Source organism: Eucalyptus grandis, chromosome 1 (assembly GCF_016545825.1).
Source record: "Eucalyptus grandis isolate ANBG69807.140 chromosome 1, ASM1654582v1, whole genome shotgun sequence".
NCBI classification, from domain to species: Eukaryota; Viridiplantae; Streptophyta; class Magnoliopsida; order Myrtales; family Myrtaceae; genus Eucalyptus; species Eucalyptus grandis.
The window spans coordinates 2,025,588-2,052,779 of NC_052612.1; the positions used below are offsets into that span (position 1 = coordinate 2,025,588).

Here is a 27,192-nt window from a genome sequence, read left to right on the forward strand (position 1 = left end):
TGAAGGTTGTCATCAAGCTATGAAGCTCATCATCTTGTTGCAAAACGTCATCTAAATGCATGTACTCTTCACCTGACTTTTGACCAGACTTCTACCAGACTTTTATTAAACACTAAATTTTAAAATGCTGTCAAATATATAAAATATAGGATTGAGAACTTAAAAATTATTTTAATTTTATTAGAGGCGATCTTTTGTTTTATTATAAGATATCGAAACCCAATGGCCCGAATTAAAAAGTGGGTAGATATTTATGATGGTGAGAGTCGAAGCCCTAGTTAATAAGATAATGACTTGGGATGCACATCGTATATACAAATAAATATAAAAATATTATTGAGAGAAATCTCCGAGGTTATTAATGGATGAAATTTGTCAACAAGTGATTTTCTCGTAAGTAATGACCGGCAATTACGGTCCAATATCATATTTTGAAAAGTTCAGCCATAGAAAGTGTCTGGTCTTGTCCTTTTCCTATCAACTTTTAATAAGAAAAAATTGTCATGCACAGAAGTGCCATCCCCAATATACTTGGTATAAAAAATCGACAAGTATGTCTCAAATTTCAGCCGTTCAATAAAATCAGACTCATGGGAATATGTGAACTTGACCACAAACTGCGTGTGCTCTGAGCAGACGAAATAATTATCCAGTTTTAGAAATTCTTCTCATGGCTGAACATGCAGCATTAAATGAAGAACATCTTTTCTTCATTTGTTCATTGATCTTCTTGACTTTTTGCTCCATATACGTTGCTTTCTCCCCCTCCCCTTCTCTCGTCTCCGTTAAAAATGGAAGAAAAAGCCCATGTGCAAGAACGTCATAGTTTTATTCCCCTCATTAATGCACGCCCATTTCCTTTGTCTTGTCTTTAATCTGAAGAAGACTTCCTCGTGTTGCAATAAATGATACTCTTTTGTAGTATAAAAGAGAGAGACGTCCAATAGAGAAGGAGCGTGCCAAGTTCCCTCGGTGATCGAAAGAGCGCTGAAGTCCTTGGTGACCAAAAGGAGAGAGAATTCTGAGACTGCACAAAAGAGTGTGCAAAGAGTTCTTCCGGTGAGGATTTTCTCATTATAATTACATCTGAGTGATTTTGACTAGATAAATTCTTGTGAATTCCAAATTTCTCGATTGAGATTTTATTAAAAATTATAAAAGGCTAAATACTGTGTGAGTTATTAGGTATAATTGGGGATTGAGAAATATTGAGTGCTTAAGTGCTCGAATGATTGTAATATCTAATGTATCGCCTGTTTTCTATAGTGAAATTTCCCGCTGCTCTTTTCATGGATATAGGTTCCAATATTCAGACCGAACCACATAAATCTAATGTTCGATTCCCTTTTCTTCCTTCCGACTATTTACCGATTCGCTCGCTGGACCCTCCATATTCCGTAACAATAGAGAAAGGAAAAGACCGGACATTTTATTACTCCCATGGAGAGAGTGACATTTTTTCAAACTCTAGAATCTTAGATTAATCTTTCGGAGATTATTTGAAAGGTAATAGCAGCTCATTTTGTCACAAGTGGTCCAGTCTGTAGCTCAGAATAGCTCGTCTTCTTGATGAGTAGTGAAGAAAGATTAAAGAAAAATATGTCAAGTTTACATTACCAACTTTCATAAAATAAGTTTTGGAACATTTCCTTATTTAAATGATGGACTCTCAAATGAATAATGCATTTGGAAAATGGAACGAGCACTGCACGAGGCTTCGTCAGACGGAAAATTGTCATTGGTTCGTCTCATGCAAGTAGTTCGGACCAGCTGGCGTCAACTCCATGACTCGAACTTAGCCCATAACATTTGACCACAGGAAAAAAAAAGAAAAAACTAAAAGCGAAAAGACCCATCTTGCTTCTCCTTATATGCCCGTGGCAACCCATCAAATTTAATCATCAAGAAAATTACATGTATACGAAGAGAGTTGAAGGAAGAACCATGGTCATCCATGAGCTTCTCTTGAAAGTTGTGGTGCTTGGGGCTTTATTGGGTCCATACCACAATCACAAAGCAGAAGCTGATGATTTAATGACCAAGCCCGGATGCCGAAGTTCCTGCGGACACCTTGTGATTCCATATCCCTTTGGATCAAGTGACAGTAGTTCCGATTGCCGCATCGATCACCCATCTTTTACTGTTTATTGTGACAACTCTACCGATCCTCCCATACCTTACCTGGAAAATAGAAGTTCCAACTTGCAAATACGCGACATTTTTGTTGAGGGTCACGAGATGCGATTAACCGTTTGGACCGGTCGAGATTGCTATAACTCTTCCGGGCATGATTGGTCCTTTCCATGGATCTTCCTACCTAAATTCCCTTTATCCAGCACCAAGAACAAGTTCACTGCCGTTGGTTGCGACACAATAGCCGCCTTCCAGGACCGCCGTGGGAAGTATTCTTTCGGATGTATGTCTCTGTGTGGCAATGATTCGGAGGTCAACAATGGGTCGTGTAGCGGTATCGGTTGCTGCGAGACGAGCATCCCAAGGAACACCTTCAACTACAACATCTCGATTGGGAGCTTTTCCAATCATTCCAACATCCTGGGTTTCAATCCTTGCAGCTATGCCTTCGTCGCAGAAATCGGATCCTACAACTTCTCGGTTGGTGACCTTAAGCAGCTTAAATTTAAAGATCCCCCTCTAGTTGTCGACTGGGCAATAGGGAGTCAAACATGTGAGGATGCCAAGAAGAACAACACAAGCTACATGTGTACCAAGAACACAAATTGCACTGACGCCCAAAACGGATCTGGGTACAAGTGCACTTGCTTTGAAGGTTACCGAGGCAATCCTTACCTTGAGGATGGTTGTCATGGTACGTTGATAACATTGACATTCTCTAACTTGTCCTTTCTATTAATAAGATCTGCGAAGATAGATACATTTGATGTGGGTGTTTAATTTATGCAGATATTGATGAATGTGTGGATCCAACGTTAAACCAGTGTGAGGGAAAGTGCCTTAATATTGAAGGTAGTTATACATGTTCATGCCCAAAGGGTTATCATAGTGATGGCAAGAAGCGTGGTGGAGGTGGACAAGGATGCATTGCTAATCCATCACATCTGATGAAGATTTTAGTTGGTAAGTTCTTTCATTTTACTTGGACTTCCCTACTTAAAAAATATACTATTATCCTAGCTGATTTTGAGAATTTATACTTTAATCTGTCTGTGGTTTAGGAGGAAATTAACTATTTACATAACGATTGAGCTCTTTTGAGATTTAAAAGTAGATTAATTTCACTCTTGTCAATGTCCGAACTCTTCGAGCATTTTTTGACTTGATGACCTTGGGCCCTGGTCAACTTGCGAATGCTGATATTGGTAGCGTATGACTTGTGGTTGCGTGATCTTCATTGCCGGCTTATAGCGCTAAGTCGCAAGGTTGTTGGATTAAATTAGTCATAACATTGACCTGAAAAACCACACGTGACAAAATTGCCGTTTCTATATATATGTATGTATGTATGTATAGAAGACTTGGTGCATGTCAACGATTTGTTCAGCAGGCCTTCTTTATCATATCGTATTTTTAAATTATGAGCAGTGCTAATATAACAGGTACTGTAATTGCTTCAAAGTGATGGTGTATTCAGAGCTGCCACCACAATTTCAAGAAAAATTGGCCACCGAATGTTTACAGTCTGTTCAACTGCTTTTTACAAAGAAAATAAGACAATTCCTTGAGAAGGAAATGAAAAGTAAAAGCTATTCTTTGTTCTTCCTGACTGCATCTCTTGAATCTCAATCTTCATCTCATCTTTCCTCTATGAACAATCTTGCATTGTAATCAGTTTTTTGTTTGTACTCAATTTTGCATTTTGTTCAAAACCTCATAAAATAAAAAATTTCATGTTCCACAACATTTACCCTTAGAGAACATTGTTGTGCTAATTTAATTATAAATCTTTTGACTTAGTGTCAATTTAGTCATCCTAGCTAATTTTGATTGGATCTGGTGATGTGGACGGCAGCTGGTGTATGTGGCACTACTAGCATTTACATAGATAATTTTTAATAATATTTTTAACTATTTTTTTTTTCTGATTTTTTCTTTATTTCTTTCTTCTTCGTTTTGCTGGTGACTAGCACCGGCCATGGCTAGGCGGGTTAGCCTCGCTTGGGCGAGGGTTGCCGTTGCCCGCCAAAGGCGAGGGCCTAGATTTAGTACCTGCAGCTTGACCTTGGTGATGCTCTTGCTGACATCGATCATGGCTACCATGATCCGCACGGTTGCACGCTGATCCGTGCACCTTTAGGGTCGGCGAGGTTTCAACCACATAGCTACCATGTACGTCTCGTGCAATCTAGTGGACGATATGACGGTGGATTTTGGCAAAAGCGTGATCTTGACTTGGGTTGCCTTTGAGTTTGCAAATAAACCTTGAAATTCTTCGACTTCTTCCGCTTCTTTTGATGCTGGTATGGGAATAAATCTTGGAGACGGCGATGGCTTGTCATCACTGTATCGGCTTCTTAAACTGGCTGAGTTCGGCGTCCGATGACTAAATCATCACTCGGCCGTGTGGATGGCCGTACCTTGACCCACCTTCTAGCTATTCAGGCAAATGCTGCAACCACTTTGCAACATATACAAAGCGCTCTTGTACTCCCCTTGGCCTTGCCCAGATTTGACAAGGGGAGCCCTTGCCAGGGCTCACCCTTTCCTAGCCGGGCCTTGCTTGTGGCTGGCAACAGTGTGTTAGGGGAGGCTAGCCCGCCCATCCATGGTCGGTAGCTGGTTACTAAAAAAAGGAAGAAGAAAGGAACCAAAAAAAAAAAAAAAAAAAAAAAAGAAAAAAAAATATCAGAAAAATAATAAAAAATTGAAAAAATTAAAATATTACTAAAAAGTATTCATGTAAGCACCGATGGTGCCACATAGGTTAGTTGGCATCTACATTGGCAAAATATAATCAAAATTAGTCGTAATGACTGAATTAATACTATGTCAAAATGTTTAGAATTAAATTGGTACTGGTGTAATAGGCTTAAGACTTTTTTGACACTTTTTTCTTTACCCTTGTTAGATGCTGAAATGTCTATACTCCATAAAATGATATTTATATCATTCACTTCATTACCATAAAATGTAGCAATAATCATCAATGAAAAAGACATTTTACAAAGTTTCACAAAATTCACATTTTTTGACAATTTTTATAGTATGTTGCACTCACCTATGATAAAACGTCTTCAATGGTAGTGCAACATTTTTTTTTTTGGTCAGTCAAAATCTAAAACTCATAGTGCATTTTTGACATTCTTTGTACGTAACCCACTATCAAACTTCCCCCGAAGGTGGGGATTTGAACCCATATAGCAAAACAAAGAAAACATATCTTGTGTTGTTTTTTCTTTCGTTTTACGAGCTACATTCATCAAAGCTAAGTTGAAAATGTACTAATAATTTCTTTTCGTTAGTTGATGTACTGGTGACCAACTAAAACAGCCAGATCTTAAGCGAAATAAGAGGCTCTACATGAAAAGGAGAAAATGATCTAGTAAAAAGAATTTCATAAAGAGGAATAGAAAGCCATGTAAAAAGGAAGATGAAATAGGTATGTGCTCTCAAAGGAGAATGACAATACAAATGCCAAAAGTTGTGTACGATATTCATTTAGTGTAAAAGTTTTTTTTTTTTTTTTGGATTACTTAAGTGCTACTTTGATCACTTAGGGCTGTTTGGTAATGTATTAAATAGTACCCGATTCTATTCTTTTGTTTTTGGAACAAAAAAAGAATCCTCCATTTGGTATTTTTGTTTCCGAGGGGAGCAAATTTGTTCTTGGAAGCAATAGAATCAAGAAGTAAAGAAAAATTACTTCTTTATTCTTGGGAATAACTTTAGAATTAAGCTCAAATAATTTCTTGGCCAGACGAGAGCCGATGAGGTCTCGGCCCTCGGTGAGGTCATCGCTGTGGTGGGCGACCGATTAGAGGAAGAAGAAGAGAAGGAAAAAGAAAAAATAGAAAAAAGAAAAAAAGGTAATGAAATTATTAAAAAATTAAAAGAAGTTTTAAGTTACAAAAAAATTTGAGAGTCATGCCAAACACATTTTATTCTAGAAGTAAAAATTTTGAATAGTTATCAAATGTCTTTAAATGCTTAGAAACTCGTCTATAGAACATAATCATAAAAAACTATTTCTGAGCATAAATTATTTTTAGGAATATAATAGTTACTAAATGCATCCTTAAGTGCCATCATCACTGGAAATTTGATGCGGCCATTTTTTTATTATTAATTTCTCCATCTGAAGTGACTTGTCAACATGCCTAGTCAACACATATAGCCCAAAACGTCATTGTCCATGTGTTTTGCCACAAAATATAGACCATAAATTGCATTTTGCAAGGAAATTCCCAAATTAAAAACATAAATCGACCACAACCCCATATCAAAACCTTTTCGATTTGGCCCTCAATATCGATGGAAATATGTTACTTTTTGTAATCCAGTTGGAAAAAGAAGCTCCTGGAAGTATGGACAAAGCGATGGGGTAATGAAAGAGCTTGAGGCACTTCACAGTCCCTGGACGAGAAGCAGGGCAGAGCAGAGGACTTACGTGCGGCAGTGGATATGGCCCTGATGCCGCGATCGTTGGTCACAAACGACGATCAAACTAGATAGCTGATGTCCTAGAGGCGTCAATGATGGTGGTCAGCGCCAACGAAGAAGGATGGAGCAAATGCAAAGCACCTTAGTTGCTCTGATCAGAAAAAGAGAGCAGAATAGAGGCGCAATCGGCAAGATTTGGAGGCGGTGAACAGCTTGATCAACGATGGCTGTGACATTAAGAAAGTGATGGAGAAAGATTGCCAATGATCAAACTTCTCAAACTCCTCGAGGGAGGAATTTTTTTTTCCCATGAAGTTAGTGGTTCATATTTTGAAACTCTTTATTGTGGTTCTCTCGATTGCAAATCTTGTGATCAGTGATGAAAAGCAAGTAATGGTGGGTGTTGATGTGAAATACCAAGTGGAGGGGCGACCTAGACGGCGGTGAAGTTGTTGGGGTCGGAGATGATGGCTTGCTTCAAGGCTTGGAGGGCGACCTAGGCGTCGTGGAAGGGTCGATGGCGGATCTCTCACCGTGGTCATTGAACTCATCAAGGTAGTGGAGGAGGTGGTGGTGCTGGACGTGGTGGGTGGTGGCTTCATGGGCAAAGGTGAGAAGATGGGGAAGGAGAAAAATATGTAAAACGAATTTTGGAGGAACAATGTTGTTTTACAAAACTTTCTCCACGTCCACAAGTCAGTAATTTTTAATTATTAAAATTTTTTTTTGATTGGAGATATTTAAGTGATTATTTTTTCTCTTAAGTGAGTCGATGAAAACTTTTTGCACTAAGGTAGGCGCCGCCTTACATAGTTTTGGACACTTTTAGGATCTTTCTCCTGTGCTTTTGAATTGACTAAGTCTTTCCTCAAGTTGGCTAAACAAAACTTAAGCTGGATAGAGAATAATGGTACTATCATGTAAGCATTGTTGAGTAATTCTATTGTCGGGAATGACAAAACAAATTTAGAACTAAATCATGACATATGTGTCATCATTGAGCAATTAAATAATGCAAGGTTCATGGTAAGCCACATCATGAAAATATGAAGGGATCTTACCAATATTCTTTCCTCATTAACCGTAAAAACTTTGTATAGGAATTGATCAAATTCTGACTTAAATTTTCAAACTTGCCAATATAAAGCACTAACTTCGACAGTTATCTCAAATCTGGCATGCCATTAGCTTGAAATATTTACAAAATTTTAGTATGCCGATATTGTCTATTACCTATGACACTTTTTTCACTCTTTACTCTTTAGTTCATTTCTACCTTCTTACAATCATTAATTATGTTTATTGAGTTTTTAAGACTTGATATTGTTGAGCGGCGTGAAAAAGTAATAGTTAAATCCACAAGAAATGATTGCGTGATAATTTTTAATTTTTTGTTAGAATAACAATCTATTCTCGATCACAAAAATCAAATAACAAATAATTATAAATTGTTGTGGGGCTCACTTTTTAAAGAATTTGTAACTCACAATAAACTATTATTCTCACAATAACTCAAGGACTGTTATGCTATCAAAACCGTAAATCCGCATACTTGCAAGGACATTGATGAAATAAAAAGAACTTGCTCCACATGAGGCATGAAGTGGATATGGAACATCTTTTTAGTTTCTAGACGAACAATATCTATCACGATATTATTTAGATAGCTAGCTGATTACTAGCGACACGACAACAATTTTCCAAGGTGACGATACAAGTAAAAGGGGCAGATATAAGCAGCCTTCGCACCAAATATTAATCAATTTTAAAAATTTCCTCAAAGGTACTAGTCCTTGCCATTTTCTTGTCATCAGAAGTAATCCAGCTGGATATGGAGATGGGACTTGTACATGAGTTATTTAAACTCATCCATAGTTTCATGAAAAAGGCTGTAAATGACGTGAATTTGGTTGCGTAAGACCTAGAAAACTGTAAGCAAGTTATACAATAGGACCATGGGAAAAGAAAAAGTATTCTTGTAGTTAGTTTGATTTTATAATTTTGTAACTTCTTCCACGTCGAATTAAACTTGTTGAACTGGTGATCTTTTTTGTAGACCGGGACAATTGTGCTTTTGTTCATTTTTTGTAGATTAGCTTAAACAAATCCATTTTCCTAATTCAGGCTCAAATAATACCAAAACTACTAAGTTTTCTGAGGGAACCTCACGATATAATTCTAAATGCGTGGCCACTTTTACATTGTGCAATGAGTCCATGTGCAGTTAATCATGTGGTTAATTATTCTGAAAATGGGTGTTGTATACAGGTATTGCCGTGGGCATAATAGTGCTACTTTTCAGCATAGGCTTTCTCTATTTCGGATACAAGAAAAGGAAGCTCATCAAGCTCAAAGAACAATACTTCAAGCAAAATGGTGGCTTACTTTTGCAGCAACAATTACAAGAATGTGATAGAACCACAAAAGCTGCTAAATTGTTTAGCGCTGAAGAGCTAGAGAAGCCACCAACAATTATGATGAGAGAAGAATAACTGGCCAAGGAGGGCATGGTACTGTTTACAAAGGGCTGTTGCCAAATAATATGGTAGTTGCGATTAAGAAGTCCAAGTTCGTGGATCAAAGCCAAATTGAAGAGTTCATCAATGAAGTCATTGTGCTTTCTCAAATTAATAATCGTAATGTGGTCAAGCTTTTGGGATGTTGTTTGGAAACCGAGGTGCCTTTATTGGTGTATGAGTTCATCGACAACGGAACTCTCTTCGACCACCTCCACAACCCAAACAAATCATCGAAGTTGTCTTGGGAGACTCAATTGAGAATTTCTTTAGAAACCGCTGGAGTCCTATCATACTTGCACTACACGGCTTCCACTCCCATAATCCATCGAGATGTCAAGTCAGCAAATATCCTTTTGGATGCTAACCATACAGCCAAAGTATCTGACTTTGGAGCGTCAAGATTAGTCCCACTTGATCAAAAACAATTGTCCACTATGGTTCAAGGAACATTGGGATATTTAGACCCTGAATACTTCCACACAAGCCAATTGACAGAAAAGAGTGATGTTTATAGCTTTGGGGTTGTGCTAGTTGAGCTATTGACAGGGAAGAAGGCGCTTTCTTTTGACCGACCGGAAGAAGAGCGGAGCTTGGCAGCATACTTTCTTTCATCATTGAAAAATGACAAATTGTTTCAGATTGTTGAGGAAGTTATTGCAAACGAAGAAAACAATGAGCAGGTGAAGGAAGTTGCCAATCTTGCCAAGAGATGCTTGAAAATAAAAGGAGAGGAGAGGCCGACCATGAAGGAAGTAACAATGGAATTGGAGGGACTTAGAGCAATGGTTAATCATCCATGGGTCAGTGGTATCGATGTGAATCCAGAAGAAACATTTCATTTGCTGAAAGAGAAGACTGAAGTGTACATGGATAGTATTGGGACCACGAGCACTGGGTACACAGATAGTATGAAAAATCATGTCACGCCGCTAGTTAGTAGTGGGAGATGACAATAATTATGTTTTTGATACATGTTTGGGTATGTTGTGATGAATGTTATGGTTGCACTAGATCTCCATTGACTGCACTAGTCTTTCGGTTCTTTCACATCGAAACTAGTTCATCAAACGGTTTCTATGCGTGAAAGAGAACTCTTGAAAAGTCTAGCCTTATAATAAAGTCAGTGTGGTGGTTCAATAAGTTTTCTGTGAATGCAGGATGATTTAGCTTTAGAAAGTTCGATGTAAATATGGTTTCCTCCTTCTACCGCTTCTTGGTGGTGCTTTTAAGATTTGGGAGCTATATTGTCTTTTGAGTGTACCGAAGTTAAAATGACATGGAAGTGCAGATTTCTGTTTGATCGCCAATGTGGTATGTCAAACTTGAATGGATCTTTTTTCCCAGGTAATTCCATGGTCTAGCCTGACCGTCATACAATGAAACTTTTCTTTTCCGAAGTTCCTCTCCCGCCATGTTCAATGGTGGACTAACAATAGGACCTCTGTCTCGAAGCAACAACCGATTAGGTTAACCACATTGTGCTGATTAATTTGGGAGAGGATGATCAGCTCGTTGATGAATACTTCGACCTGACTTCGGTCCAAAATCTTGGCCTTCTTGATGGGGACAACCGTGTTGTTTGGTAAGATCCCTTGACATATTGTTCCTTGGCCTCCCTGGCCTATGTTAGTGGTCCGTGGCCTTCTTGAGCTCTTCATCGGTGACTTCGTGCACAGAAACAAGTCTCTGAAACATGAGGCGGCCCCCATTTTCTAGGAAGAACTTCTCTCTTTGTCTGCTGATTTTTCTTTGTCTAAGCCCCCAATATAACCAGGAAACACCCAAAAGAATCAGCAGGAAGCTTATGCTCACGCCTAGAAAAAAGACTTTACGTTCGGTGCACAAACAAATCAGTTGCCTATCACCCTACATAAGGTTCACACACCCCAGATATGAAAAAAGAAATGAAATATATTTGGTATAGAAATATGCTTAACTTCCTTTTTCATTACTCAAACAATCTTGTGTTAATTAACTTCTCTGTCCTATTTTTTTTTTTTATTTTTAATTTTTCTCCATCAACTTGAAGCCTTTTCATTTAGACAAACCTTGATAACAGTGCATTTATTTGGAAGAAAATTTTATTAAAATGAAAATATTTTTTGAAAATTATTTTTCAGAAAAATGGCTAGTTTTATTTTGTTTGATGATATATGATTGAAATTTTTTTCTGATGTTTGGATCTTATTTGGAAATGATTTTAATCTCATGAAAAAAAAAAATTTTTTTAAAATATTATTTTATTTTTTTTATTTTCTTTCTCTTTTCTTCTTTCTCCTTCATTAGTCACCGGGCCTTGATAACAATCACGATAGGCCATTGCCGGCTTCGTCGAGGCTCGATGAAGGTTGACTTGGCATGCCTTGGGTGAGGTGCTGGCAGTCGAATCCACTTCATTTCTATTGCAATTTGATATCCCCTCAATGTAACCCAACGCTTTTGAAAGCTAATTGATACCATCTCTACAAGACAAATAATCAGTAGCGTATCGGTATGAACTCATGCATTAAACACACAATATAAAGTGATATTGGATGATGGCAAATCAATGTACTGCTAAGTCACAGATGTTGGTAACATTGAGCTAAGTCAAAAATCTTAGACAAAGCTAAAAATTCCACATTTATTCCCCCATTTTCCTCCCCTCTTCCTACTTCTTGGACACAGCTAAGTCTTCATTCTCAACGCTATATAATGCATAAGGAATGGCAAGGCCAGTGATGGGGCAACGCGAATATTGAGAGGGATCCTCGGCCAAACCATTGTGGAGAGGATAGGCATTATCCTTAAGCCTCCTAACGATCCAAAAATCCTCGATATGGAATCGCTCTCTAAAACCTTTTGTTGTTTGAGATGATGTTTCTCTCAACTATCATACCTCCACGTTGAAACCCAAATTAATGCATCTGATGACTATATGACAAGAAAATAGAGGCAGATGGTTAGGCAATGACTGACTCAAGTGCCTTCCTCTACTGGTAGAAGGTGTCTAGAAGCAGTTTTGACTGTATCGTTAATGGGGGATTAGCCCCAAAAATTAAATTTCTGAGCTATATGTGTGATCTTGTAAATGTCATATCTTCATTCAGGCCCGTGATATTTCTATTTGGAATAGGTGTTCAGTAACAAACTTGGCTTGGTGCATCAATGTTAACTATTCCTATATAATCTTGTACTTGCTGCTTCTGTGATTCATAAGAGGGTGATGTTGCATTAGGAATAAGAAAAGGTTTGGAACAATGAAATTTTAGCAAATCAACTGATCATATACTGCGCCGAGTCTAGACAAAGTGTGAAATGGAGGCAAAGCTTCTCTTTCTGGGAGAAAACATCTGATTATGTTCCAGGAGCCACATCCATACTTTCAAATAGTAAGCAAGCAAGTTGTGTGGATGCTTTCTGCTCCAGATGGCATGCATCATAGTGCTAATCATAACTCACTGTTTCATGTAACGTTCAGTACTTGGCTGCACTTTTACAGAAATGAAATGTTTTCTGAGTTAAATTTCATTTATAGCTTCATCCTGAGTTGGATCGAGGATCTTATAACAGAATTGGTAAAGATGAGATTTGAGATGCTATTCAATTTGGCCTTGTAGCGTGTGCATTTCCTCGCCTGTAAAATACGTGTTTCTAGTTCGAGATTGCAATTTATGTGTACATAATTACCATTCATTTTTTTTTTTTGCCAGTAGCTTTACTCTTTTTTTCCTTTTAGCAGCCTCGACAATTGAGGCTGAGGGTTGAAGCCTCTTCGTCGAAGTAAATTAGGTGGCTCTGTCGTAGGCTGCTTCATTGAAATCGAGCAGCCTATTTATTTATTTTTGCCTACTTCGTAAAATTGTTCGTTAAACGGTCTTCAGTCTTATTGTATGCGGATAATTTTTTTATCAGGGGACATGGTAAAATGGGTTCTCTTATTTCCCTCTTTAATTCTATCATTTTGTATGGGAATTCATGTTCTTCCACAACACTTTTCAGCCAAAAGGAGAATGTGGAACCCATCGCCCGTTGTCCGACCCTCCCCTTTAGGCAAGGCGATAGTTGGACAGCCGTTGCCGTTGCCTAGGGTGGTGACGATGGTCCCGAGTCTTTCCATGTTAACTGGCGAGGGTCGTGGCTGTCGCCACCCATTATCTAGAGTTCGGTTCCAACTATAGGCAATCACTACTAGCAGGGGCCATTGTGTTTGTTGGTTGCCCCCATTGTCTCCCTCCTATATCTATGTAGTTTCCCACTTTGTTCAATGTATTAAATACTTGTTTAAATGATGAAGTGACTAGAGGTCATTGGTGTTAATTAGCCACATCATTAGTTGTGGTTAAAACGTGTTGAGCTGGACACAATGCTTGTGAAGATAATTTCAGTAGATCAAAGTGCACTTGAAGGGAAGGTTCAAAATGAGCCTATTATCAGTGAGAAGGCCGTTCAAGAGGAATACAGTGATTTGGAATAGACTAATGACCCTGAAGTACCTATCTTGAGGAGGTCTACACGTGTGAGAAAGCCATAGGTGATTTTTGATCTATTAGCTAATATTGTTTTGAGCCATGTCTTATATATAAATTTAGGAGAACCAGAGACTTATGATGAGATAAAGAACGACACATCTCACTTGCAGTGGGAGCGTACTATGAAAGACGATATGAACTCGTTACTTCATAACAAACCTTGGGAATTGACCAAGCTACCCACAGGTAAAAAAGTTTTGTTAAACAAGTGGGTGTATATGATTAAGAATGAAACAAATGGTAGTACCGGATACAAGACAAGACTTGTGGTCAAGGGCTTTTCTAAAAAAAAGGGATTGACTACTCCTAGAAAATTTCACATGTAGTGACAATGACATCAATCAGAGTTCTGCTGAGTATAGTTGCAGTGGAGGATCTTCATCTTGAGCAGGTTAGACGTGAAAACGGTGTTTTTACACGGTGACTTAGATGAATAATTATACATGGTGCAACCAGGGGTTTTGAAGTTAAAGGTAAGAAGCACAAGTTATATCACTTGAAGAAAAGCTTCTATGGCTTGAGACAAGTTTCGTGGCAATGGTACCTAAAATTTGATGTTTCATGCAAGAAAAAAGATTTGCATACCGTGAGTCTGATCATTATATTTATTTTTGTAAATATGACGATGGTGATATCATGTATCTCTCTTTATATGTGGATAACATACTAGTGGCTAGCCCCAATATCAAGAGAATCGTACAAATGAAGAAGATGTTATTATGGCAATCTGCCATGAAAGACTTGGGAGATGTCAAGAATAATTTAGGCATGAAAATCATCAGGACAGGAACAATAAAAAATTATGGCTGTTGTAGGAAAACCATGTGAACAAGGTATTATAGAGATTTAATATGGACAATGCAAAATCGGTTGCGACTCCTCTAGTGACTCCTCTAGGATATGCGTTCAAGCACTCAAGCTTTTAAAGATGAAATGACGATAATTCCATATGCATCAGCAATGGGGAGTTTGATGTATGCCATGGTGAGCATGAGGCCAAACATTGGATTGACAATGGGAGTTGTGAGTCGATATATGTAGAGCCTAGGTAGAGAACATTGTAATGCAATGAAATGGATATTGAAATATCTAGTAGGTACATCAAATTATTCTCTTTGTTATGGTGGTACATTTCTAGAGTTGCAGACTTATGTAGATGCAGATAACTCAGGTGATTGAGATAGTAGTAAGAGTACCATTGGATATGTCTTTATAGTTGCAGGTATATCAATGAGTTGGATATTTCAACTATAGAAAGTAATGGCTTTATCGACGACAGAAGCGGAATATGTGGTGATTACAGAAGTCTCCTAGGAAATCATATGTTACAAGTTACATAGAGGTGCTACATTGAAAGCAATCAATCTGTACACTATGGAGTAATAGTCAAATTGCAGTGCATTTAACAAAGAATACAACTCATCATTCAAGGACTAGATATATCAAGAAGCGTTATCACTTCATTAGGTCAGCATTGAAAGATAATGAGTTTACAGAAGATTGATGGCTTGAAGAATCAAATTGACATGTTGACCAAGTTAGTAGATAGAGAGAAGCATATTTTCTGTGCTACTACTACTGGTATTATTTCATATTGATTGATGAGGAGTATCACATATGCACAAATTTTTAAATTACTAGCTTTTGAAGAAGATGGATACTTTTGATGCATGGTGTATATTCATCTTCAAGTGGGAGATTGTTATAAATGAAGCCAAATCTTTTTTAGGGGCTTTTTGCCTTTCTATTAGATTTGCTTTTAGGTTAAAAACTACACTTTTATATTAGTGATAGCAAGATGCCGAGAAAGAAAATAGAGAGAAAAGAAAAAGTGAGAAAAAAATTGAGTTTTTTCTTTAATTTTTTTTAAATGAGGATTCTCAATCTCTTTGTGCTTTGTTCGTAGAGTGCCTTTATGCGGAGATGTAGTCCAAATTTGAGTGAATTTCGATAACAAATTTTTTAGCGTGTTCTTCTAATTTTATTATTTTATTATTATCTTTTACCTGGTGAAGTGTTTGCAATCATTTTTTCTTTTTTGGAATCGGCATGTGATTTTGTAACCACGGCACGCGCTTAATTAATACTTGCTGGACTTTTCAAGTCTTCGCAGGATGATGAAAGCACACTGATGAGACACGTTGTCTTACGTGACAAATTGCCAAGAAAATCAACCTTATTGACTTAGTATTTACCTGGAACTTTACAGGCGTGTCTGAGAAGATTCTCAAGATCAATTTCAGACTGCAAAAGTCAGATTTAAACATTGCGGCTTTCATTCTAATTCTTCTTCTATATTTTGGGTAGGTTGGCGCTATATCGATTTTCAAATCCGAATCCAAACCGACATTAATAGAAAGTTTCTTGTTTTATATAATTATTCTTTTTTTTTTTCAAGTTTTAATTCAATGAAGGATAAAATACCGATATTTTCTTGAAATTCCCTCTCAAGTGAGTCTCTAAATCCTCGATAAACAGTTCAATGGAAAATTGGGTGGCCACGCACTGCCAGCGAGTTTCTGGCACCCTTACTGAAAACTGTATGGTTAATTAATACTGATGAGATCACTGCATAATTAATATAGTTGAAATTATGAATAATGTATATACTATTTAGCTTCTTAAAAGCTGCATCATCACTTATAGAGGTTGTCATCAAGCTATGAAGCTCATCATCTTGTTGCAAAACGTCATCTAAATGCATACTCTTTACCAGACTTCTGCCATACTTTTATTAAACACGAAATTTTAATATGTTCTCAAATATATAAGTTATTGGATTGAGAATTTAAAAATCATTTTAATTTTATTAGAAAAGTTGATAAGTGACGTTTTATTTTATTATAAAATATAGAAACCCAAGGGCCCGAATTAAAAAGTTGGTAGATGCTTGTGATGGCGAGAGTTGAAGCCCTAGCTAATAAGTTAATGAGTTGGGACACACTTTGTACATGAAAAGAAATATAAGAATGTTATAGAGAGAAATTTCCAAAGTTATTAACTGATGAAATTTATCAACAAGTTGTTTTCTCATCAGTAATTGCCAGGTAACGATTGGCAATTACGGTTCAATATCATGTTTTGGAAATGTTCAGCCATAGAAAGTGTCTGATCTTGTCCTTTCCCTATCAATTTTTCGTTTTTGCATTGACATGAACGCTCCAAAAGGAAAAAAATGCCATGCACAAGAAGCGACATCCCCAATATACCTGGTATCAAAAATCGATAGTGAAAGGAGAAGACCAGACTTTTTCTTATTCCCATGGAGGGAGAGACATTTTCTCAAACTCTTGAATCCTATATTAATTTTTCGGAGATTATTTGAAAGGTAAGAGCAGCTCATTTTATCACAAGTAGTCCAGTCTCTGGCTCTGGCTTGTCTTCTCGAGAGTAGCGAAGAAAGATGAAAGAAAAATATGTCAAATTTACATTACCAACTTTCATAAAATAAGCTTTGGAACATTTCCATATATAAATGGTGGACTCTCAAATGAATAATGCATTTGCAAAATGGAACGAGCACAGCACGAGACTTCGTCACACGGGGAATTGTCATTGGATCGTCTCATACAAGTGATTAGGACCAGCTGGTGTCAACTCCATAACTTGAATTTAGCCCATAACATTTGACCAAAAGAAAAGGAAAAAAAATAAAAACGAAAAGACCCATCTTGCTTCTCCTTATATAACCCCAACCCATCAAATTTAATCATCAAGAAAATTACATGTATACGAAGAGAGTTGAAGGAAGAACCATGGTCTTCCGTGAGCTTCTCTTAAAAGTTGTGGTGCTTGGGGCTTTATTGGGTCCATACCACAATCACATTGCAGAAGCTGATGATTTAATGACGAAGCCTGGATGCCGAAGTCCCTGCGGACACCTTGTGATTCCGTATCCCTTTGGATTGAGTGATAGTAGTTCTGACTGCCGCATCGATCACCCATCCTTTACTGTCTACTGTAACAACTCCGCCGACCCTCCTGTACCTTACCTGGGCAACAGAAGTACTAACTTGCAAATACGCGACATTTTTATGGAGCGCCACGAGATGCGATTAACTGTTTGGACTGGTCAAGCCTGCTATAACTCTTCCGGGTATGATAAATCTTCTAGCAATTATCCATGGATCACCCTATCTGAATTCCCTTTATCCAGCACCAAGAACAAGTTCACATCCGTTGGTTGCGACACGTTAGCCGTCTTCCAGGACCGCCGTGGGAAGTTCTCTTTCGGATGTATGTCTTTGTGTAGCAGTGATTTGGAGGTCAACAATGGGTCGTGTACCGGTATCGGTTGCTGCGAGACGAGCATCCCAAGGAACACCTTCAACTACAACATCTCGATTAGGAGCTTTTCCAATCATTCCCACATCCTGGAATTCAATCCTTGCAGCTATGCCTTCGTCGCAGAAATCGGATCCTATAACTTCTCGGTTGGTGACCTTAAGCAGCTTAAATTTAACGATCCCTCTCTAGTTCTTGATTGGGCAATAGGGAATCAAACGTGTGAGGAGGCCCAGAAGAACAACACAAGCTACATGTGCACCAAGAACACCAATTGCACTGACGCGGAAAACGGATCTGGGTACAAGTGCACTTGCTTAGAAGGTTACCGAGGCAATCCTTACCTCGAGGATGGTTGTCAAGGTATGTTGATAATAACATCAACATTCTCTAACCTGTCCTTTGTATTAATAAGATCTGAGAAGATAAATACATTTGATGTGTATTTAATTTATGCAGATATTGATGAATGTGCGGATCCAATGTTGAACCAGTGTGAGGGAAAGTGCCATAATATTGAGGGGAGTTATACATATTCATGCCCAAATGGTTACCATGGTGATGGCAAGAAGGGCGGTGGAGGTGGACAAGGATGCATTGCTAATCCATCACATTTGATGAAGATTTTGGTTGGTAAGTTCTTTCATTTTACTTGGACTTCCCTACTTAAAAAGTATACTATTATCCTAGCCGGTTTCGAGAATTTATACTTTAATTTGTCTGAGGTTTGGAGGAAATTAACTATTTACATCGGGATCGAGCTCTTTTGAGATTCAAAAGTAGATTACTTTCAATCCTGTCAATGTCTGAACCCTTCGAGAATTTTTTGAGTTAGGTGATCTTGGGCCTTGGGTAACTGTGAATACAACTTCCATCGATTGAGATCAACTTGCGAATGCTGATATTGGTATCGTATGACTTGTAGATGCATGATCTTCATTGCCCGCTTATAGCGCCGAGTCGCAATGTTGTGGGATTGAATTAGTCATAATATTGACCTGAAGAACCACACGTCACAAAAATTGCCGTTTATATATATATATATATATATATATATATCTATATGAACCTTCCTTAGGTGAGGTGTGTTGAACCAGTAGTGGTCCAAGCAGTGAAACCCAATAGGATAGTAAGTCCGTTGGTCAGCTTTGATTGGTAGCTTAGGAAGCATGAAAACAAATTTATTAAAATGGATCTATTAAGAAGATCAACATCTTCCTCTGGTTCTATATCACGTATGTCATCATATCAAGGTCTTATACACAGGGAAGAAATAAATTAATTTGTTAAGTGAAATATATATGTATATGTATGTATAGAAGACTTGGAGCATATGTATCTGTCAAGGATTTGTTCAGCAGGCCTCCTTTATCATGTCGTATTTTTTAATTATGAGCAGTGCTAATATAACGGAAACTGTAATTGCTTCAAAGTGATGGTGTATCTAACCACAGTTTCAAGAAAAATCGGCCACCGAATGTTTACTGTCTGTTCAACTGCTTTTTATGAAGAAAATAAGACGATTCCTTGAGAAGGAAATGAAAATTAAAAGCTATTCTTTGTTCTTCCTGGGTACATCTCTTGAATCTGAATTTTTTCATCTCATCTTTCCTCTATGAACAATCTTGCATTATAATCAATTTCTTGTTTGCACTCAATTTTGCATTTTGTTCACAACCTCATAAAATAAAAACTTCACATTCTATAACATGTACTCTCGAAGAATAGTATTGTACTAATTTAGTTCTAAATCTTTTAACTTAGTATAAATTTGGTTATTCTGATTAATTTTGGCTAGATATTGTTGATATGGATGCCGGTTGGTCTACATAACACCATTGGCATTTACGTTGACAATTTTAATAAAATTTTTTTAATGATTTTTATTATTTTTTCTGATTTTTTTTTCTTTATTCCTTTCTTCTTCGTTTTGCTAGTGACTGGCATTGGCCATGGCTCGGTGGGCTAGCCTTGCCCGGGCAAGGGTCACTGTTGCCCGCTAAAGGCAAGCGCCTAGATTCAATATCTGCAGCTTGGCCTTGGCGATGCTCTTGCCAACGTCGATCATGGCGATCGAATCTACTGGCTCACGGTTGCACGCTGATCCGTGCAACTTTAGAGCCGGCGAGGCTTTCATCCGCATAGCTACCATGCACGTCTCCTGCAATCTAGTGGCCGATATGATGGCGGATTTTGGCAAAAGCGTGACCTTGACTTGGGTTGCCTTTGAGTTTGCAAATAAACCTTGAAATTCTTCGATTTCTTCCGATTCTTTGATTATGGTATGGGAATAAATCTCAGAGACGACAATGGCTTGTCATCATTGTATCGGCTTCTTGAACTGGCTGAGTTCGGCGTCCTCAGTGAGGATGACTGAATCATCACTTGGCCGAGTAGATGGCCATGCCTTGACCCGCCTTCAAGCTATTCAAGCAAATGCTGCAACCACTTTTGCAACATATACAAAGCGCTCTTGTGCTCCCCCCAGCCTCGCCCAGATTTGGCAAGGAGAGCCCTCACTAGGGCTCGCCCTCGCTTGGGCCTTGCTTGTAGCGGGCGATGGCAACCCTTGTCCAGTCGAGGCTAGCCCATCTGGCCATGGCCTGTGGCTGGTCACCATAGAGAAAAAAAAAAAAAGAAAGGGTAAAAAAAAAGGAAAAATCAGAAAAATAATAAAAAATTGATTTTTTTTTTTTTTATTAAAAATTGTTCACGTAAGCATTGACGGTGCCACATGGGCTAGTCGCCATCTACGTTAGCAAAATTTGGCCAAAATTAGTCGAAATGACTGAATTGACACTAGATCAAAATATTTAAGATTAAATTGGCACTGTTGCTATAGGTTTAGGACTTTTTTTTTGACACTTTTCCATTTACTCTTGTTAAATGTTTTTTTTTCTTGGTGACCTACCCTTGTCAAATGTTGGAATGTCTGTACTCCATAAAATGATATTTATATCATTCACTTGATTACGATAAAATGTAGCAATAATCATCAATAAAAATGGACATTATACAGAGTTTCACAAAATTCAATTTTTTTTTTACAATTATTATGGTATGTTGCACTCACCTATGAAAAACGTCGTCAATGCTAGTGCAACATTTCAAAATCTAAAACATAATGCATTTTTTGACATTCTTTGTACGTAATTACTATCAAACGTTATAAGTCTTTATAAAATATAGCAAAACAAAGAAAATACGGGCTACATTCATCAAAGTTAAGTGGAAAATGTCCTAGTAATTTCTTTTCGTTAGTTGGTGTACCGGTGACCAACTAAAATCACCGGATCTTAAATGAAATAATAGGCTGCTATATGAAAAAAAGAAAATGATCTAGTAAAAAAAAATTTCAAAAAGAGGAATAGAAAGCCGTGTAAAAAGGAAGATGAAAATAGGTATGTGCTCTCGAGAGGAAATGACATTAGAAATGTCAAAATTATGTACAACATTCATTTTAGTGCAAAAAGTTTTTCTCGGATTACTTAAGTGCCACTTTGATCACTTAGGGCCTATTTGGTAATGTGTCAAACAATGTTTGATTCTATTATTTTTTTTTGAAAAAAAAAAAGAACAGAAATCTGTTTATTAACATTTTTGTTCCTGGGAGTAAATCGTTATTGGGAACAGATTTAGAACAGGATCAAGAAGTAAAAAAAAGTCACTTTTTATTATCGGAAACAACTTTAGAATCAAGTTCAAATCATTTTTCTTTTTCTCTTCCTCTTCTTCTTTCTCAAGCAAGTTGTTGGCCACGGTAATGGCCGGCAATCGGCCAGATGAGGGCTAGCAAGGTTGTTAGCCCCTGCACAAGGTTATCGCTATGGTCGATGACCAACTAAATGAGGAAGAAGAGAGGGAAAAAAAGAAAAAAGAAAAAAAAAATGAAATGAAAAAAAGAAAAAAAGAAAATATAAAATAATTAAATAATTAAATAATTAAAAGAAATTTTAAGTTACAAAAAAATTTGAGCTCATAAACTCATCTAGGGAACAGAATTAGGAAAAAACTATTTCTGAGTAGAAATTGTTTTCAAGAACATAATGGTTACCAAATGCACTCTTAAGTATCGTCATTGCTGAAATTTGACGTGGCCATTTTTTTTATTAATTTCTCCATCCAAAGTGACTTGCCGACGTGCCTAGTCGCATATATAGCCCAAAACATAATTGTCTATGTGTTTTGCCCCAAAATATTTGCAAGGAAATTCCTAAATTAAAAACATTAATCGATGTCAACGCCAAATCAAGACCTTTTCGATTCGGTCCTCAATGCAGATGGACAAATGCTACATTTGGTAATCAAGTTGGAAAAAGAAACTTCTGGAAGTGTGGACAATGGAGATTGAAGCCAGTGAGGGAGAAATGAAATAACTTGAGGCACTTCATGGTCCTTGGACGAGAAATAGGGCAGAGCAGAGGTCTTATGTGTGGCGGTGGATATGGCCTTGAAGGTGTGATTGTTGGTCAAGAATAGAGCTGGCAAAATAGGTCATAAACCCATATTATGACCCATTCTTAGTTAAATGGGTTATATATGGATCAAGTAAAAGTTAAATATAGGTCATAAATGGGTCAAGTGAAAGTTAAATATGAGTCAGAAATAAGTTAAGTGAAAGTTAAATATGAGTCGAAATGAGTTAAGTGAAAGTTAAATATGAGTTTGAGAAAGTAAAGCACAAAAAAAAAAAGTGGCAAGAGAATTGATTTGAAATAGAAATAAGAAGTATAAAAATAACTTTTATTCCCGAATATAATTTTTAGAAATAGGTCATTTTCTTTCTTTCTTTTTTCTTTTCTTCTTTTTCCTCGCCACCAGTCGTCGTTTGTCACCCCCCGCATGTTGCTCACCGTTGCTGCTCACCGCCGGCTACCACCCAATGATTGGTTAGAGAGGAAAAAGAAGAGAGGAAAAAAGAAAAGAAAAATCTCAAAAGTTCTTATAAAAAAAAAAAAAACTCTACTTGTAGATCATACCAAACGTATTGCTGTTCTTTTTCTATTTTGAGAATAAAAATTTGTATAGTTACCAAATATGTTATCTTACTTAGAAATTGCTTTAGGAATAGAAATAAAAAAGAATTATTTCTAAAAGAAATTATTTCAGGTACAGAAATATTATTAAACGCGCCCTAAGTGATTCTTTTTTTTCTCTTAAATGAGTCGATAAAACTTTCAATACTAAAGTGAGTGCCGTACATAATTTTATATACTTCTAGTATCTTTCTACCATGCTTTCGAATTGACTAAATCTTTCCTCAAGTTGGCTATATAAAACTTGGACAGAGAATGACGGTCCTATCACGTAAGTATTGTTGAGTAATTCTATTGTCAGGAATGGCAAAACAAATTTAGAAATAAATAATGAAATATGTGTCATCATTGAGCGATTAAACGATATAAGGTTATAGTAAGCCACATCATGAAAACATGAAGGGATTTTACCAATATTCTTTCCTCATTAACCGTAAAAACTCCATATAGAGATTGATCTAATTTTGACTCAAATTTTCAAACTTGCCAATATAAAGCACTGATTTCGATAGTTATCCCAAATCTAACACGTCATTAGCTCAAAATATTTACAAAATTTTAGTACGCCAATATTTTCTCTTTATTACCTATGACACTTCTTTTAGTCCTTTGCTCTTTAAGTGGTTTCTATCTTCTTACAGTCTTTAATTACGCTTATTAAGTTTTTAAGACTCAATATTATTGTGCGCCATGAAATCCGCATCACTTGCTCCACATGAGGCATGAAGTGGATATGGAACATCTTTTTAGTTTCTGGACAAACAATATTTATCACGATATTATTTAGACAGTTAGCTGATTATAGAGATGGACTTGAGTTATTTAAACTCATGCATAGTTTAATGAAAAAGTCTCTATAAATGTCGACCATAAATGACGTGAATTTGGTTGCGTAATTCTTGTAGTTAGTGTGAGTTTATACTTTTATAACTTCTTTCAAGTCGAATTAAACCTATTGAATTGGTGACCTTTTTTGTAGATCGGGATAATTGTGCTTTTCTTCATTTTTTGTAGCTTAGCTTAACCAAATCCATTTTCCTATTTGAGGCTCAAATTGTACCAAAACTGCTAATGTTTTTTTGTGTGGAGGGAACCTCACGATATAATTCCATAGAAAGTTTGAATGTGTGGCCGCTTTTACATTGTGCAATGAGTTGCTATGCAGTTAATCATGTGGTTAATTATTTCAAAAACTGGTGTTGTATATAGGTATTGCTATGGGCACAATAGTGCTGCTTTTCAGTATAGGCTTTCTCTATTTCGGGTACAAGAAAAGGAAGCTTATCAAGTTCAAAGAACAATACTTCAAGCAAAATGGTGGCTTACTTTTGCAGCAACAATTTCAAGAATGTAATAGAACCACAAAAGTTGCTAAACTGTTTAGCGCTGAAGAGCTAGAGAAGGCCACCAACAATTATGATGAGGGAAGAATAATTGGCCAAGGAGGACACGGTACTGTTTACAAAGGGTTGCTACCAAATAATATGGTAGTTGCAATTAAGAAGTCCAAGCTCGTGGATCGGAGCCAAATTGAACAGTTCATCAACGAAGTCATTGTGCTTGCTCAAATTAATAATCGTAATGTGGTCAAGCTTTTAGGATGTTGTTTGGAAACCAAAGTGCCTTTATTGGTGTACGAGTTTGTCAACAATGGAACTCTCTTCGACCACCTCCACAACCCAAACAAATCATCGAAGCTATCTTGGTAGACTCGATTGAGAATCACTTCAGAAATTGCTGGAGTGCTATCATTCTTGCACTCCACAGCCTCCACTCCCATAATCCATCGAGATGTCAAGTTTGCAAATATCCTTTTGGATGCTAACTACACCGCCAAAGTATCCGACTTTGGACCTTCAAGATTAGTCCCACTTGATCAAAAACAATTGTCCACTATGGTTCAGGGAACATGGGGATATTTAGACCCTGAATACTTCCACACGAGCCAATTGACAGAAAAGAGTGATGTTTATAGCTTTGGGGTTGTGCTAGTTGAGCTGGTGACAGGGAAGAAGGTGCTTTCTTTTGACCGACCAGAAGAAGAGCGGAGCTTGGCAACGTACTTTTTTTCAGCATTGAGAAATGACAAATTGTTTCAGATTGTTGAGGAAGTTATTGCATACAAAGGAAACAAGGAGCATGTGACGGAAGTTGCCAATCTTGCCAAGAGGTGCTTAAAAATAAAAGGAGAGGAGAGGCCGACCATGAAGGAAGTAACAATGGAATTGGAGGGACTTAGAACAATGGCTAACCATCCATGGGTTAGTGGTATCGATGTGAATTCAAAAGAGAGGGTTCATTCACTGGAAGAGAAGACGGAAATGTACATGGATAGCATAGGGACATAGCATGAAAACCCATGTCATGCCACCGGTTAGTAGTGGGAGATGACAATAATTAGGTTTTCGATATATGTTTGGGTATTGTTGTGATGCGTGTTATGGTTGCACTAGGTCTCCATTGACTGCACTAGTCATTTAGTTCTTTCGCGTCGAAACTAGTTCATCAAACGGTTTCTATGCGCGAAAGAGAACTCTTGAAAAGTCTAGCCTTATAATAAAGTCAGTGTACTGATTCAATAAGTATTTCTGTGAATGCAGGATAATTTAGCTTTAGAAAGCTCGATGTAAATATGGTTTCCTCCTTCTTCCGCTTCTTGGGGGTGCTTTTAAGATTTGGGAGCTATATTGTCTTTTGAGTGTATTGAAGTTAAAATGACATGGAAGTGCATATTTCCGTTTGATCGCCGACGTCGTCGTACGTCAAACTTGAATGGATCTTTTTTCCTAGGCAATTCCATGGTCTTGCCTTACAGTCACACACTGAAAGTTTTCTTTTCCGAAGCTCCTCTCCCGCTGTGTTCAACGGTAGGCTAACAACGGGACCTCTGTCTCAAAGTAACAACCGATTGACTTAACCACATTGCCGTGATTAATTTGGGAGAGGATGACCAGCTTGTCGAGGAATTCTTCGACCTGACTTCTGTCACGCCCCGATCCTCGGGGATGCGCCCATCCTTCTCAATGGTCGATTATTAAAGTGCGATATCCCAGGACTAATTATTGCCGACCCTTTCATTATTATTACGCATGCGGAAGCAGTTATAAATCCCCAGACAATAAAACAATGGGATAGAAAAGCAGGCCATATTTTTCATATTGAAATTCACAACCACACTTTTATTAACAGCACAACTTATAGTATATTTACAATACTATTTACAGCATAAAAGTCTCACACCTATCTACACTAAGACAGGGTTCACAAAGGGATGGGATCTCAATCCACATCCTGGGTTGTACTCAAGATCCCTCTCTCGGATCATCTTCTACTTCAAAATACTTTCTCCCCCTTCGGTTCTTCCTCCTAGCCTTTTCCTCAGGGTCCCGAAATGGTTATTCAATAACCAATGAGACCACGTCTCCCGCCGAGTCCTACCCCCTAAGACTCGATTATTAAAGTAATATGACATACAGTTGCCTAAGCACAACACAAGTCAGAAGACTTACCTTGGCCTTAGTTCCAATATGCAATTCAAGGTTAAACACAGATATTCAAACAATTCACGACATCCGATCAAGCACTGGGCAATCGACTAAGTGGTTACTGCTATCGTCGCCGACCTCTGCAGGTCATTCTCACTCATACCACGATTTCCCGGTGGTGTACTCATTCACAAATCACATGTGTTTCTCGGGCGTCGTTTTCGCCAATGACATACCGATCACCGACACCGTGCGTTCTTAAGGCGCCGTTTTCACCAGTGATATCCTCGATCACCGAACCACGTGTCCTTTCTAGGGCGCCGTTTTCGCCAAGGTGACATCGGCAATAGACAACATCGTGAGTTCTTTAAGGCGTCGTTTTCACCAGTGATATTTCCTTAATCACCGAACCACGTATGTCCAATAATATCGTACCTGATTGGTCTCAACCAATAATGTTCTCAATTAGCTCTCACCATTCTCCCAGCTATATAGCCCATCAACGTACTGGCGCTATATATCCATGCTCGGCCATTACCAATCAAATATTCAATAATAAACAATTTAGGACCATTCCTCAAATTTCACAATTTAAATCAATTCCATAAAAATTGAAGCTCAATTAAATAAACGGACTGCACCACGACAATCGGCACGAAATTCCGGTCACTGCCATCCCGTTGAATTTCCGGAAAATAATTAATTAAATAATTAATTTCGAAAAATAAATAAATAAATATTAAAAATCCAATTTAGCCCGTATTGCCTTGATTAGAGCCCG

The 27,192-nt window shown here is 37.6% G+C and overlaps 1 protein-coding gene across 1 annotated transcript; it reads left to right on the forward strand.

Moving 5' to 3' along the window:
* The first annotated feature begins 1,910 nt into the window (after nucleotides 1-1,910).
* LOC104451077 lies at nucleotides 1,911-25,274 on the forward strand. Its single transcript, XM_039311051.1, is given in 8 exon segments — nucleotides 1,911-2,827; nucleotides 2,923-3,096; nucleotides 8,845-9,033; nucleotides 9,036-9,990; nucleotides 13,379-13,387; nucleotides 17,475-18,253; nucleotides 18,350-18,523; nucleotides 24,136-25,274. Coding segments are annotated over 8 exon segments (4,332 nt in total). The 5' UTR covers nucleotides 1,911-1,914.
* The last annotated feature ends 1,918 nt before the right edge of the window (nucleotides 25,275-27,192 follow it).